The following is a 13,993-nucleotide window of genomic DNA, read 5'->3' as shown; positions in this document are numbered from 1 at the left end:
GCTTGCGGTCATGAAGTGAAACAAGAAAAACACCAAAATTGAGACAATTCATAAAAAAATTTACAATCCCGACAGGTCTGTGGTGCTGATAAAACTTTAGCACCCAATTCCATCTGGGAAAGATTTTGCAAGTTACCTATTTTTAGCATAAACATAAAACACTCCAAACACTCTTTGAAATGGCAAAAGCAAAAATTGAATTGAAAAGTGCTGAATTGGACAAGAAGGTGCGTTTTAAAACCTGTACATTCCAACCAAAAAAAATAGATTACAAATGCCATTCATGGATTTCCTGCGATAAGACACACTATACCTGTACAATCATCCACAAAAATCAAGCAGTCGACAGATTCCTCTTCCTCAATAGTTTCACACGCGCACGTCACATGTCAAACAAGGGGTAAGACAGGGGGTGTTGTCACTGCTTAACTTGGGCATGCCATTAAAAAAAAACGCCCTCATGCTCCAGTGTCAAGGGTTACGGGACAGGCTTATCGTACACATAAATGTTTAGCATAGCAAAACTAAATTCCAAAGGGGACATTTAATTGAAACAGAGTGATTTATTTTTTGAATGATTTTAATTAATTAGATTAATGTCATTTGAAGAAGCTTCTATTTATTTTCATGTTCAAAACAATAGCTACAGCCTAATACATAAAACATTGACAAATTGGGCTTGGAATAAAACAATACAAGCATATGATATTTCGTCGTTTGCACGCAATCACATCAGAGTAAATAACAGAATGTACCCACTGAACTACACCCAGCGTGCAAAATACAAAGACCTTTAACTAAAAGTAGCAAATGTCAATTCATTAAAAACAAAATTGAAAATACAAAATATACAGAGTTGCTAAACCTGAACGGCTGATTTGGACTCGATGTTGAGTCAGACTCGTCAGTCACAATTCTTTTGACTTCAGACTTGACTTGGAAACTTGATTACTTAAGACTTGTTTTTACTGACATGACAGTTCCGTTATTTTAACAACTTTGACTTATAAATATTACAATTTTTAGGAAGTATGAGAAAAACTTGGCTGTTATTTTTATCTGCAAAAGCAAACAAGTGTGTTTTCATCACATAAGGATACCATTTAAAAATATTGTAATTATATTTTTAGGGAGGACAAAATTAGACAAGTCAGATCTGTTTTTCCAACAGTCACACCACGCTGTCTAAACAAAGTATGTCACACGCACAAAATTTCAAAGCACCATGTCAATTATGACATCCCATCCGCTTGAAAAATATGACTCGGGACTTGCCTTGAAAAAACAACAGTTTTTTACAAATCTTCAACTAAAAAACGATTCAGCTTAACCGAGCTTAACAGAAATCTGAGTATACTATGACCTGCGGGATAACCCTGCATGATGTAACTTCTTGTTTTTATATTGCATAATATCAATAAAGACCCAGTATTGTTGTCAAAACTGTGTAATTGCTAATTCTGGGATGTCTATAACAGTTGTTTCTCTGTCACGATCAGACTTTAAAAGTTCCAATATTTCACTGAATTTGCACAAAGAAATCAATCGAAGATTGCAACTCTTTACAATAAAACAATCAAGGTTGTTTGAAATATTTCAAGAATGACACAATTAATTAACGAAAAAATACATGAAACCGGCAGAGTATCTAAAAAATTTCAACGACTATTTTTTCATTACCTTCAAATTTGGGGAGATGACACTGAAAGGTTTTCGCATATACACAAACAAAAAAATTGCCAACACTCTAAAAGTAACTGGTTGTAGGTTATAACATACAGCCACAGAACTACTGCGTCATATGAAAAGGTTTTAGAGTAACTTTACATATATCTTTGCAGTTATCATATGCAATAACAACTTAATTACCAACAACTACAGAAGCAATAAATTGTAAAATACGAGTTTAAATTACCAGGAAAACACACGTGCTAGATATGGAATTCCTCATTACCAATTCAATATTCTATTGCATTATTTTGACTGACATTACTAAAGTGCAATGTATTCGGGCTATCATTCAAAATGTTACTTTGCTAATAGCACAAAAACATTTCCTCAAACAAATTTATTTCAAACCACTATTTTTTCTAATCTTTAAGAGCTACTACAAATATGCAGAAATATTTCGCCCTTAAAATGTCCTTTGGTTCTAAAAATTCCTCCCTTTATGGTGAAAACCCACAGACAAATTGAAATATGTTTCGTCAACAGAAAGAATTCTTCAAAACTGGAGGCGATTTTAAATGTGAAAGAAAATCCCTCACGATTACTGGTAATTCTACTACCGGACATCGAAAATCAAACCAACGTGCTGCAAAAAGTGTGTGTAAGTATGCCACGCTGACTCCCCTTATGCCCACAGAGTGTTTTGCTTTGTTGTAAAATAGCTCGTAATTTTAAATAAATTTCCAGTCGATTCTTCACAAAAGTGTGAAGTGAAATTGTTAATAATTCATTAATGAGTTCGGGTTGTCAGAGAAACTGAAGGGTAAAACATGGTTCAAGGCAACCAAGATAATAGAGCAAAAACTAATTCTTTTGACGACCGGAGTCGCGGAATCGAGAGAACAAAATAAAAGTGGTTCTTCATCCATCAATTTTACAAAACAGTGTTTTTGCTAAAGCACCACAGGCGATATAATGGCTCTTTTTTGATCGAAACGCTAAAAACATCGTCCTTCCTATGTTTTATGTCGAAATGCTCCCAAGCAAAAGAAAAATGCTAACATTCTGTAAATTTCCTAATTGAAGTGTAGCTTCAATTTTGAAGCTGTGTTGATGCTAAGCTATGGCAGTGCCTTTGCCAGTTTCGGTAGCAAAAATTTGTGGATTTTGCAAACGATGATTCAGATTCACATTTTTAAATATGCCCTAGCTGCAGAGGGCTAATTGTAAGAGAGTTTTCTTAAATGCCGTTTCTAAGTTTTATAATAATAAAATTCCCTCATTAAATCATCTTTTACCACCCTAACGTCAAAGCTACATAAACGTAGGTATCACACATAGCTCAAATAACACCCAAATTCTTTCCCCGGTGACAAAATGTCACTTTAATTGATTGGAAGACAATAACTTATTTCACGATTAGAGAATATATTAACGGTAGGATAACAATGTTTTAATTCTTTGGATGTTAATTAGACATCTGATAATAAAAAGGCTGATAGAGAGCCTATAATGCTTGTAACATTGGTAAATCTTCAATTAAACGTCAGCCAAAGCCACTCAAAAACCATCAGTTTTAAGTGACCCTTCAACAGGCTACAGATTTCGACATGCATGCCATGAAACTTCAATACTGAAGTAAACTGATACTGAAATGTCATACAGAAAATAACTGTTTCAACTTTTCAATAACTAAATACATTTGTCTCTTGGGTGTCTCAATTTTTACCAATCTTTCTGTAGAGCATCAAGTTGCCACCTGTCATTGAGGAAACAAAAAGAAGATCGGTCAGTTAATATGTATGCATAGTTCCAAAGAGTCATGAAAACAACCGGAAAATGTGTTTTGCCTTAACAAGTATTCTTCTGGGATCAAACTGTCAACTCTAAAATCGTTACAAACATGCATTTTGGAAACTTCCTTTTTCATACTTCCTAAGTTGCATAAGAGTTTAGTAATCTTTTAAAATGTCCCATATTTTATCTGATCAAAAAATCCATTCTTTCTGCTTTTTGAATGATTTTGCAAGCTCAGGAAAAGTTTTATAACATATTTCAATTACCTTCATCTGCCAAAGAGATTTTGAAGTTGAACTGGGTCATAGTTGTCCATATTAGCCTGATCAGAAAATGCTCCGTACCTAGCCCCGTCCATTTCTGTGGCAACGGCATTACCATCAGCCAGACGATGACTCATTCCTCCGATCTTCGCCTTGCACTCTAGACACCTGCTCTCCTGATTGGCCCCACCACAGTCTCCGATGGCGTAACAATGACCATTTGGACACTTGTACCAGTGACCCTGTGACATCCCCATAGCTTTCACAATCATTATTCGCTCACTTTCTGAGATGCCAAGCCCAGTGCACTGTTTTCTGAGTTTCTGCAGAAGCGTCTTGGCAGTGTTTACACTGCTGTCATCTAGGGGTTGTCCACTGAGGAGCAATTTTTCAACAACCGTTAAGCTTGCTGTGCTACATGTACTAGCAGAGGACTGGAATCTTTCCTTGATAAGAAAGAAACTAAAGCACATGGACAGGCGCTGTACTTCACGGCTGCAGTCGTCAAGTTCCTGCTGGCTAACGTAAATGCGAGGCTTAAGCAACCACTGCTCCAGCTCTGCCAGGTTCCTTTTCTGCATCCTCAACTCTGTGATAGATTTAGGAGCATTACGAGCCTCCTCGGCCTTTCTCTTCAGTTTGCTTATCCCCTCAAGGAGTAAAAGCTGATTTTCAATAGCAATCAATTCTGCCAGACCCAGCTTCGAATGCTTGACACGATCTTTGAGCGTGTCAACCTCCGCCTTGACTGAATAAAGCATGACCCGGATTTTGATCTTCTTCTGTTCAATTTCCTGTTTGTTTCCAAAAATACGTTCCTTGACCTTTTCAATATCTGCCAGTGTTTCATTGATGATATTGCCATAGCGCAGATTCCGTCGGATGGGTGTCTTACATCTTGGACACGCCTTCAACTGAATGGACTTCTGACCTTCGTTTGTAACTTGCATCCAATGGTCAAGACCGTCAACCTCAAACACGTGACCACAATCCTCAAGCTGAACAAACCGAGCATCTGGCTCGTCTTCCGAGCCAAAAAATATCTCTGTCACCTCATCTCTGTGACACACGCGGCATTTGTCAGGACATGGCTCTCCACACAAACCGATACATGGATGACCACACCTAAGCCTAGCAGGACAAGGTCTATTACACGGCGGTCGATCACATGCCTCACTACATTTCTTTCTGCACCTGTAATGAGGACAACGCCACGGGCATGGCTCCTGACAGGGTGTACACGGATCTCCACATCGGTTGGGACACTTACTGTGCACGCATCGATTCTGACACTTCTGAGCGCAGGGAGGACATTCCCTTGTACACAACGCAGTGCACTGATGACCACAAACTAGCGTACGGTCGCATTTATGTTTGCACTGCACGTGTAGTCGGCCTCTCTTACAAGCCCCACACGAACCTTGACAAGGATGAGAACATTCCAGAACCACTCTACACTCCTTGGGACATTTCTCTGGACCGTCGCTGCACTTTACCTGCACAGCATGCCCACAAGGCCAGTCACTGCGGAAGGCTATCTCGGGACATTCTTCCGTACACGGCTCTTCTCCACACAGTCGTTGACATCTGTGCCCACAATGAAGCCTTTTCTCACAGCGTTCCAAACACCTAGCTGTATCAGGGTTCTGATAACAAGGCAGTGTCTTCTGATGTCCGCATGGCAAGGTTTTGCCCACTCTTTCACTGCACTTGCTGCAATTCTGAAAGCAAAGCAGTCGACATCTGTGGCCACACTTAAGGATCTTCTCACACTTCTTTAGACACCTGTACTCTTTGTGTTTAGGGTCGGTTGGATGGCACAGCATACCGCAGCTGTGGCCACAATCAAGTCGAAATTCACAAGCCAAGTTGCAGCCACCCTCGGGTACGTTGAGGAAATCTTGTCCTTTGGTGACCCTTGTGATAGTTTCGGGATGATTATGACAAACCAAACTCAAATGTTTCCCAAGCAAACCTCTCCCCTTCATCTCTTGCACAATGTTCTTCCACAGCGTGCTTCCTTGAGCCAAAGCTTGGAAATTCCCAATGCAAAAGAAGCCATGCCGTGCTCTGGATAACGCTACACACATACGATTAGACACCTTCAAAAATCCAATGTTGCCCTCTTGATTACTACGAACCAGTGACAGCAAGATGACGTCATTTTCCTCTCCTTGAAAACTGTCTACAGCGCAGACGCGAACGCCATTAAAGACAGATCTTGGCATGCGCTTTCTGAAATTGAAGAGCTGACCGACGTAAGTCGTGAGGATCGTTATCTGAGTCGGCTGATACTGACCCTGTTGAATTAGATACTTGCACAAGGATACCAAGACTTCTGCCTCGTGAATGTTGGACTTGCTACGGGAGTCGTCGACATCTTGCTCCTCAATGTCATGACTGAGGAAAAAGAGATCCGATCTGATTCCGGCAACACTCGGGTACGACTGCACACTTTCGTGGTCCTTCAGCTCTGGATAAAAGTGGTTTTTCATGATTGTTGAGATTTCAGGACGCATTCGATGCTGCTGGACTAAAGACTGACACGGCACACCATTATTTATCATCCGTTCGAAGAGAGAAATGTCCAAATTATATTCCTTAGCTAGGCGATAGACGGTGGGATTTGGTCTGAGTTGTTGATGATCGCCAATAAGGATGAGATGCTGACATTCGGCGCTCAAAGTGGTGATGATGTGAGATTCTAGAACCTCTGCTGCTTCCTCTACAACCACAATTTTAGGACCCACTCGTTGCAAGACATTCCGATGCTTCGCAGCACCAGTTGTTGTCATGCCTACCACACTGGCACGACGGAGGACAGACAAGTCTTCCTCCACGCGGACTTCCTTTAGTTCCTGTGACAGGTTCTCATACTTATCCTGAACAATCTCCATTCGTTTCCGTTCATTCTTGCAATACTCACTGACCCAGTAACGATAAAGCTGCCAACGGCTGTTAATGTCTCTCATTGCCCAGACATTTTTTATTCTTTGGGCATCCCTTTCTGTCATTCTGTCTGATTTCCTCAGGTTGTGCAGGAGCATTTTTCTCATACGCTTCTTTTGATGAGGTTGCATCTGCCATCCCTCTTCTAGAGGCTGAGCCGCGGCCAATTGTTCGATATCAAGGACAAGGTGGTTTTCCTGGGGGTCCTCTTCAAAGAGGAACATGTCTTCATCGTCATCATCAAGGACGCGCTGATCAGCTATGGCATCTGCTTCTTCGGCAACTTCAATCTCTTCTTCCTCTTGTTCCTCTTCCTCTGGCTCTTCAGGTTCGTTTTCTTCCCCCATAAACGCTGCCATGCCAACCTCTTGTGCTGTTGCCACCCGGAAGTGTCCTGAAAGACCCAACCACTCCAGTATGCAAGGTGCAGGCCTGTGGAAACCTGTTTCCACAAACTCAACTGTGAGAGTTGCATAATGCTCTTTTGACATGAACGGCTGCAGATAGTCCTCATTGATGATGCCGTTCATGCTTCTTTCTACTTTTCGCTGAGAAACCTCCATGCACTGACGAAGAGAGTACATTTCTCTCAAGATGTTGCTTGTTCGGATATGAACTGTGCGCTGAACATCCCTTCTACGTCTCTGTTCTCTCTTCAAGAAGTTGAGGTTTTTGTCCTTCATATCCTCACTGTTACTCCTACCTCCAACACGGACGATATTTTGATTGAACTTCATGATCCCCTCAAGGAACTGATCAAGGGCATGGTTGGTGTAACAGACCACAAGGATGGGATTAGATTCTTCATCTTCATTCCACACATCACTGTTGTGTAGGAGAGCCTGAACGATTTTGAGACCTATGTAGGTTTTACCAGTCCCGGGCGGTCCTTGGATGACGGCTAATTCTTGCGTCAGGGCAGCCTTGACAGCTTGAAGCTGAGAATCATCCAAGTGCAAGGTTTCTGCTTGTGGCCAAGTAGATGGAGTTAAGACTTGCACAGCACTGGCCTTAGTGCTCATTCTTCTCAGTCTACTAAGAAGTTTGCTCTCGTCATCCTTGTCAACTTCTTCTGCTGTGTGCGTGAGTGGCGATAGATCATAGGTGGAAAACCTATTATGGCGAAGGTATTGAGGAGGCTTCACATCACAGGAGACTTCAATGATGTAACGCTGCAGAGGAAAGCTGTTGCCTCGGACTTCTTGCAGGCCTTGCAAAACATGGCGGTAGGCTTCGAAGTAGGCAGACGATTCCGCCATGATGAACGAATCCGTGGAGTTTATTTCTGACACACGGGTCATGTCTTGGAACCGCAAATCGACTAAGCCTTGCTCAAGTTCCTCAGGCTTTCGGTTGGCTACAGTTGCAAATATGACAGACTGAAAGTTGTCCTTGGACAAGCAAACCAAAGAACCGAAAGTGAGCCTCTTGGTTGCTTGCCATCTGACCTTCCTGAACTTGGAGACGTCAAAGCTCACACGATGCGTGATGCCGTCATTGGTGCAGATGGGAAAATGTACCCCAACATCGTGATAAATACGAATGTCTTTCAACTTGCGATTCATGTTGGTTTGGGCAAGGGACACGTGATACTCTGCGATGCCCTGTTGCAGTGGTTCCAGAAAGTCTTGTCTCAGGAGGCGAAACTGAACGTCCAAATAATGGTTGAGGTCTCGATACTTTCCGTGTACTACGTTGGCTCGGAGGTAGGCCTCAGCGTTTGTAGTGATTTCAGCTACATCTGGGAAAATAGGAATGTCTCTGAAGTCATTTGGTGGAGGAGCTTCCTGGTCTGTCCTCTGTCGCTGGTTTTTGTGCTTCTTCTCCTTTTCTCTCTCCTCACAACAGAGAAGAAGCTGACTCAACAAAACTTTGGATTCACTCTCGAGTGGGTATCCTTTTGTCTCTAACGTTCTAGTGACAACATCAATTAGGGTGAGGACAACGTGGACATCCTTCATGGTGTTTTGAATTCTTTGGATGAGTGTCTGCATCAGCTTCAAGATCGAAGCAATCTGATTAGGGACCCTTCTCAGATACCGTTCGTCAAACTCTGTCACCATACTGTTAATGTGTTGGCTCAGATTCTTACTCAAAAAGTCCGTGTCGACAACAACATTCAAAACCCTGACCACAGACTGCGGTGAGTCTTCACAGTCACAGACTCTGCCCAAAACACAAACCAGGAGGGCCATCATGTCACGCCGGATGTCACGCTCGCTCAGCAGGCTTTCCAAACCTTTACCGAAAGAGGTTAACTCTTGGACAACCTCGGCGGCGCATTTTTCTTCATCCAGTAGTGACTCTAGCATCTTGTAACCCGGCTGTCTAACAGGGCGTTCCCTCTGCTGGGCTCCGCCCTCTTGGTGATGCTGACCAGCATTTCTGAAACAAAATAAAATACGGATACAAAACATTAAAAAGTCCGTGTATATTGATAAAAGCTAAAGCACGCATGGGAGTTTGAGTTTAGCGCTTGAATTCTAACCTGAAATAACCACCCCCTCGTCCTCGTTCTTGGCCACGCCCACGGCCGTACCCACCACGACCACGCTCTTGGCCATGCTGATTATCAACCCTCCTTTGATATCCTTGGTGTCTTGCCTGACCGTCCTCTTGCTGACGCCCCCTGGCAGGGGCTCCGCCTTGGTTAACTCGGAATCCGCGTAGTCGAAACGGATTACCCTCCATGATCACCTACGGCCAAGAAAACATGTAATCAATTATGCCTAATCAATTACAATGCCCAAATCGCGTGTTTATGTAAACATATGCTGAACAACAAGGCTTAAAAAGTTCAGGATTGGCCAATGGACAGAGCTCTCTGTATTGGCTTCTTACTCTTATTGTACGCTAAGTTCTGTGACGTCATTAATGCTGGTTTGTACGGCTCTCACGTACATAGAGACAGCAGAATATTATTGGCCTGAAGTACGTGCACAGGATCACACATAAGGCTAATTTTGTATCAAGGAATTTGGGATACCTATGGAGGACGAAAAGTGGCCATCTGCTTTTCTGCTATCAGAGTAGTTGAAGAGCAGATTTGAGGTTTTTTGTAACATGCATTTTTCGACTTTTCTACTACCTGAAAAGCAGAATCAACATTTTGTTGGAATGCATTTTCCCCTATTTTTCTACTTCTCTGCCGTCACCTGAAAAGTAGGTTTTACTTTTTTCTCTGTTCGCTGTCGGGCGACAAGCAGCCATCTACTTTTCTCTCTATCCGGGCATTGCAGGTAAAACGGGATGAACGTCTTCACAACTGTGAATTCTACTTTTCTGCTTTTTTTTGGTAAAGGAGGAGCAGATTTTACATAGGTGGCCGAAAAGTGGGCATCTGCTTTTCCGAGTTCCAAGGGCTGTGAACAGAGTCGTGAACATGTAGGCTACTGGGGGATTGAAGACGTAGACACCAATAATTGCGGTCCGCTTTATCTTTTGTAATGAAAGATTCTATACGCAACTCACCCACGAAAATTGTGCATAAGCATTTTCGCTTTGTGCACTGTTATGAATGACCCGATTAAAAATATGCAATTGACAAAAAAAAACCCAGCCAAGTCTGAGAGATCCGCCAGAACACGAACCAATCACAGGCCTACAGCCATGTGTAACCGAGAATACTAGTATCTCCGGGGAAATAAACCCGAGCCGTTTCACTGTTAGTAAACCTACAGGTTCATGATCCCGTTCTCGGCCCTTGCAAAACATGTTGATAGGCAGAATAACAGATTGCCACTTTTTGGCCACCTATGTAAAATCTGCTTCTTCGGATAGAAAACGCAGATTAGTAGAATTCATGGTTGTTGTCAAAACGTAGGCTTCTGCCGGTCAGAGTGAGAGAGAGGCAGATGACCACTTTTCGGCCGCCTAATTGTTGTCAAAACGTTCGATCCATTTTTTTTTTACAGGCAAAAAGTAGATGGCCACTTTTCGACCGCCGGCGAATAGAGGAAAAGTAAAATCTGTTTTTCAGTTAGCAGAAAAGGAGAACACTGATAGTAGAAAAGTAAATGGCCTCTTTTTGCCTTCCATAGAAATCACTACACGTGGGAGCATTGCGCTTGCGACACTTTTTTTTCAACAAACCTTCAAGTTAAAACAAATACGTGCAATAATAACACAAAGAGAGTGGCATCATATAGGCACAAATTTGGTTTCAAAAAAGGAAGGTCCTTCAGGAACAAAGCACACGCGCGAGTCTGCGTACGTACATGTACATGTAGGGCCGGCCACGCTGATAATAGGGAACATACATTGATCCAATTAACCTCGTTCCCATGGGTACGATCTTGTCGTTCCATGTTGGTTTCCACCATGCCTTGCGCGATGCCAGTGAAGGAACGCACACGCAGCCCATGGAGTCGAGGTTGACACTGATCCCATTATAATAGAGATCAATGGGAACATAATCTCGTACAGCGAGTCTAAATGATCTTGGCCAGGCCTCATTTTGGGCATGCGCTGTTAGAATACCAAACTGACTCGTTAAAGAAGAAAAACAATAAAAAATAATGAGGAATCGCTGTCGTACCAAAACAACAACAACAAACAACAACAACAAACTCCGTCGTTTTGGTGGAAATTAAGAAAGAGAGATTAAGCCAAACAAAATAAGTTTGGTGTCTCCGGTGGCAGGGGCCTGTTTTCCTGTGTATAAAACAAACCCACCAAACCTAAAACAAGCAGAATTAAAAAAAAAAGCTGCTTCTCTTGAATCTGATTGTCACATCATTTCAAAGTACTTGACTAAACTCCATACACAGAAGAGTCATACCCTTTACAAACAAATACTAAAAAGTTACTAAATCGGCAGACATTTAGCACACAATAAGCATTTTCTGAATTAAAAATACAACATTCTTTTGGAAAAAGTCGCAAAGAAACTAATCTTGAAGACAACAGGTCAAATAATACAAGTTATACCAAGAGCATTAGGAATGGCTGGCTCGACAAATGAAACCTAGGCTTCAATAATATTCAGGATGGCTGAGTTAAGGGTTTAGGGCTTCTCTATCAATTAAAGTCCTGCTGGGAGACAGGACCTTTATAATTTCGTAAATATTTTGTAATAAACTGGGTGAACTTATGAGAAAGGCACAGCAAGGCAGAACATGAGAACATTAACACTGACTGCAGAGTTAAGACATCCAGACAACTGAAATAAAATGTCAGCTAAACACAAAAGAAAACAGATACTCTCCAAGAAGTAGGGGAAAAGGGGGAGAAAGGAACCGCTGCAGCTATTCCCTCAAAGAGAGAAGGGCTGGGGCAAAATGTTTTGTGAAAAAAAGAGAGACGGGTGAGTTTTTATTTATTGACATTTTCTCTTTCATCAAAAGTATGTAAACGCCTCATGTGGCCTCAAACCTGAGAAAGGCCGTAAAATGTTACAGGAAAAATATTGATTTTTTGGCCAGCAACAGGTTTGCCCCTTCTAAGTTTGAACTTGGAGAGGGTCTATCCGATCTAACAACCCTTTGTGAAAATCCAATAGTCTCAGCGCCGTACGATCCGATCAGATGGTTTTCGTGGTTGAAAGTGAATCTAAAATTGCTTGAAAAAAGTGCTGCATCTGACCGGAATCCAACAACATTCGAATTTAAGAATTTGTGGTCCATTTTGCGAGTCACCAATTTTTTTTTTTAAACTTAAGAAAATTGTATGGCATTATATAGACCTAAACATGAATTGTCGCCGACGTTTATGTCGTAAATTGAGACGTCTTCAAGTTTACTTATTTTCGCAACCGAAGAGCAAAAATAGTGACAAAACCTTCCACAAAAATTGATTAAAAGATTAACATAATTGAACCTATAAGTATATTCGTTTGAATTCACGCGATAAAATTGAAAATAAATGGTTGCAAAACCCGGGCTGTGGTTAAATTAAGAATACGTCAATGAAAATAATTACGGATTAAACGCATATGGCAACGCTTTGCCCAACGCCCTTGTCATGTGGACATACATACCAATTAAACGCGTATAGGATCATGCTTAAGGGAGAGAGGGCTTCGATTACCGTGTGTGGAAAAACAATGAACATTTTCAACTCAACTCACTTAAGTTAAAAACCAAATGATAACAACGTTTATGCTATCAATCAGATGTGACATTATGTAATTAAAGTCATAATCCGAATGGGATCAAATTAGACTGAACCATTTCATTCCGACCCGACACGATCCGATCGAAGTCAGTTCCTGATAGGATATCGGATCTCAATTGCACATCTTTCTTACTAAATGTATTGGGAAATGTGCTCTCTGAGACGACGGCTGTTACACACGATGAAATGCCTGCAATTTTTGACCGTCCATATAGTAAGCAATGTCTCATTATTTTGAAGGAAAGAAATATTCATCTGTCAATCAATGACTTGATATATTTTACAAGATTAAAGTGGATGGAGGTTTCTAAAAAGGAACACTTGTCTAGTAGGGACCCAGCATGACATAGGCCTATATATGACACGCACTAAGACAAAACAGTGTCAAATAATTGTTAAACAAAATTACAGAATTCAACGAACAACGATTGAGTCAACAATGAATTGAAGACCTGTACACGAAACTGGATCAAACCTTAAGCTGCACTCTAACAGAGTTGAAAAACCGAAATAAATTTTTGACTGTATAAATGATGTCTCAAAGTTCCAAGCAATAGTTCTTTTTGCTGTTTTTCATGATGGCTTATATCAGAATTACAGCAGTACATGCTATTGAGGGACAAAACCACGATTCTAAACTCCGTTTTAGTGCTGCTTTAATTGTAAAACAGCAGTATATGCGTACCAGGATTGACGCAGACAACGCCCCGGGCTAAAGTTGATGACATTCAAACGACGGATTGAAGCAGACAGATCCCCTTGCCCTTCTACCCGCACGATCTGTTCCAGGCTCGACGATATGATGAAGTCGGGGAAAACTGCACCCATTGCAAAATTGGCCTTGAGACAATATGAAACAGGAGCGCCCAACATGAAGCCATGCTATCCTACCCAACGCAGCCTAGACTCAAATAAAACCGACCATACATCGTTGAAGTAGTCCCTAATAATATCTGACATAAGCCGTAGAATAAATTGTACAGCCTACCTTAATCTAGCGCAGTTGCCAAGCCGACTTGGGACAGTCTAAAAACAATCCAAGAGTCTGACTGCAATCAAGGGAGCACAAGATTTCCACAGCTATAATTTCCTCTGCCAGTCTATCCCCAAAATGGTTGCTGCTTGTCGCTGCTTTTTCCTGCACGCGTAGGCGAACAAAAACGTTAAATAGTCAGAGAGTGAACCTTGACATTACATGTTGC

At 41.6% G+C, this 13,993-nt stretch overlaps 1 protein-coding gene across 2 annotated transcripts; it reads right to left on the bottom strand.

Moving 5' to 3' along the window:
• Positions 1-599: 599 nt before the first annotated feature.
• Positions 600-13,961, bottom strand: LOC110980087 (NFX1-type zinc finger-containing protein 1-like). Of its 2 annotated transcripts, none has more exons than XM_087137613.1 (4): positions 13,780-13,961; positions 9,166-9,374; positions 3,732-9,062; positions 600-3,427 (listed from the first exon to the last, which is right to left on the bottom strand). In XM_087137613.1, exons 2-3 carry the CDS (start codon positions 9,366-9,368, stop codon positions 3,734-3,736), a joined length of 5,532 nt encoding a protein of 1,843 aa, XP_086993739.1. In that variant the 5' UTR covers positions 9,369-9,374; positions 13,780-13,961; the 3' UTR covers positions 600-3,427; positions 3,732-3,733. The 2 variants fall into 2 exon arrangements, with proteins under 2 accessions (XP_086993739.1, XP_086993740.1); XM_087137614.1 differs by lacking the exon at positions 13,780-13,961 and adding an exon at positions 13,477-13,727.
• Between the last annotated feature and the right edge of the window lie 32 nt (positions 13,962-13,993).

Source organism: Acanthaster planci, linkage group LG06, assembly GCF_054643075.1.
Source record: "Acanthaster planci isolate LZ-2023a linkage group LG06, COTS_SCS, whole genome shotgun sequence".
NCBI lineage: Eukaryota > Metazoa > Echinodermata > Asteroidea > Valvatida > Acanthasteridae > Acanthaster > Acanthaster planci.
The sequence above is the reverse complement of the archived record's forward strand: the minus strand, read 5'-3'. Positions and strand labels throughout refer to the sequence as shown.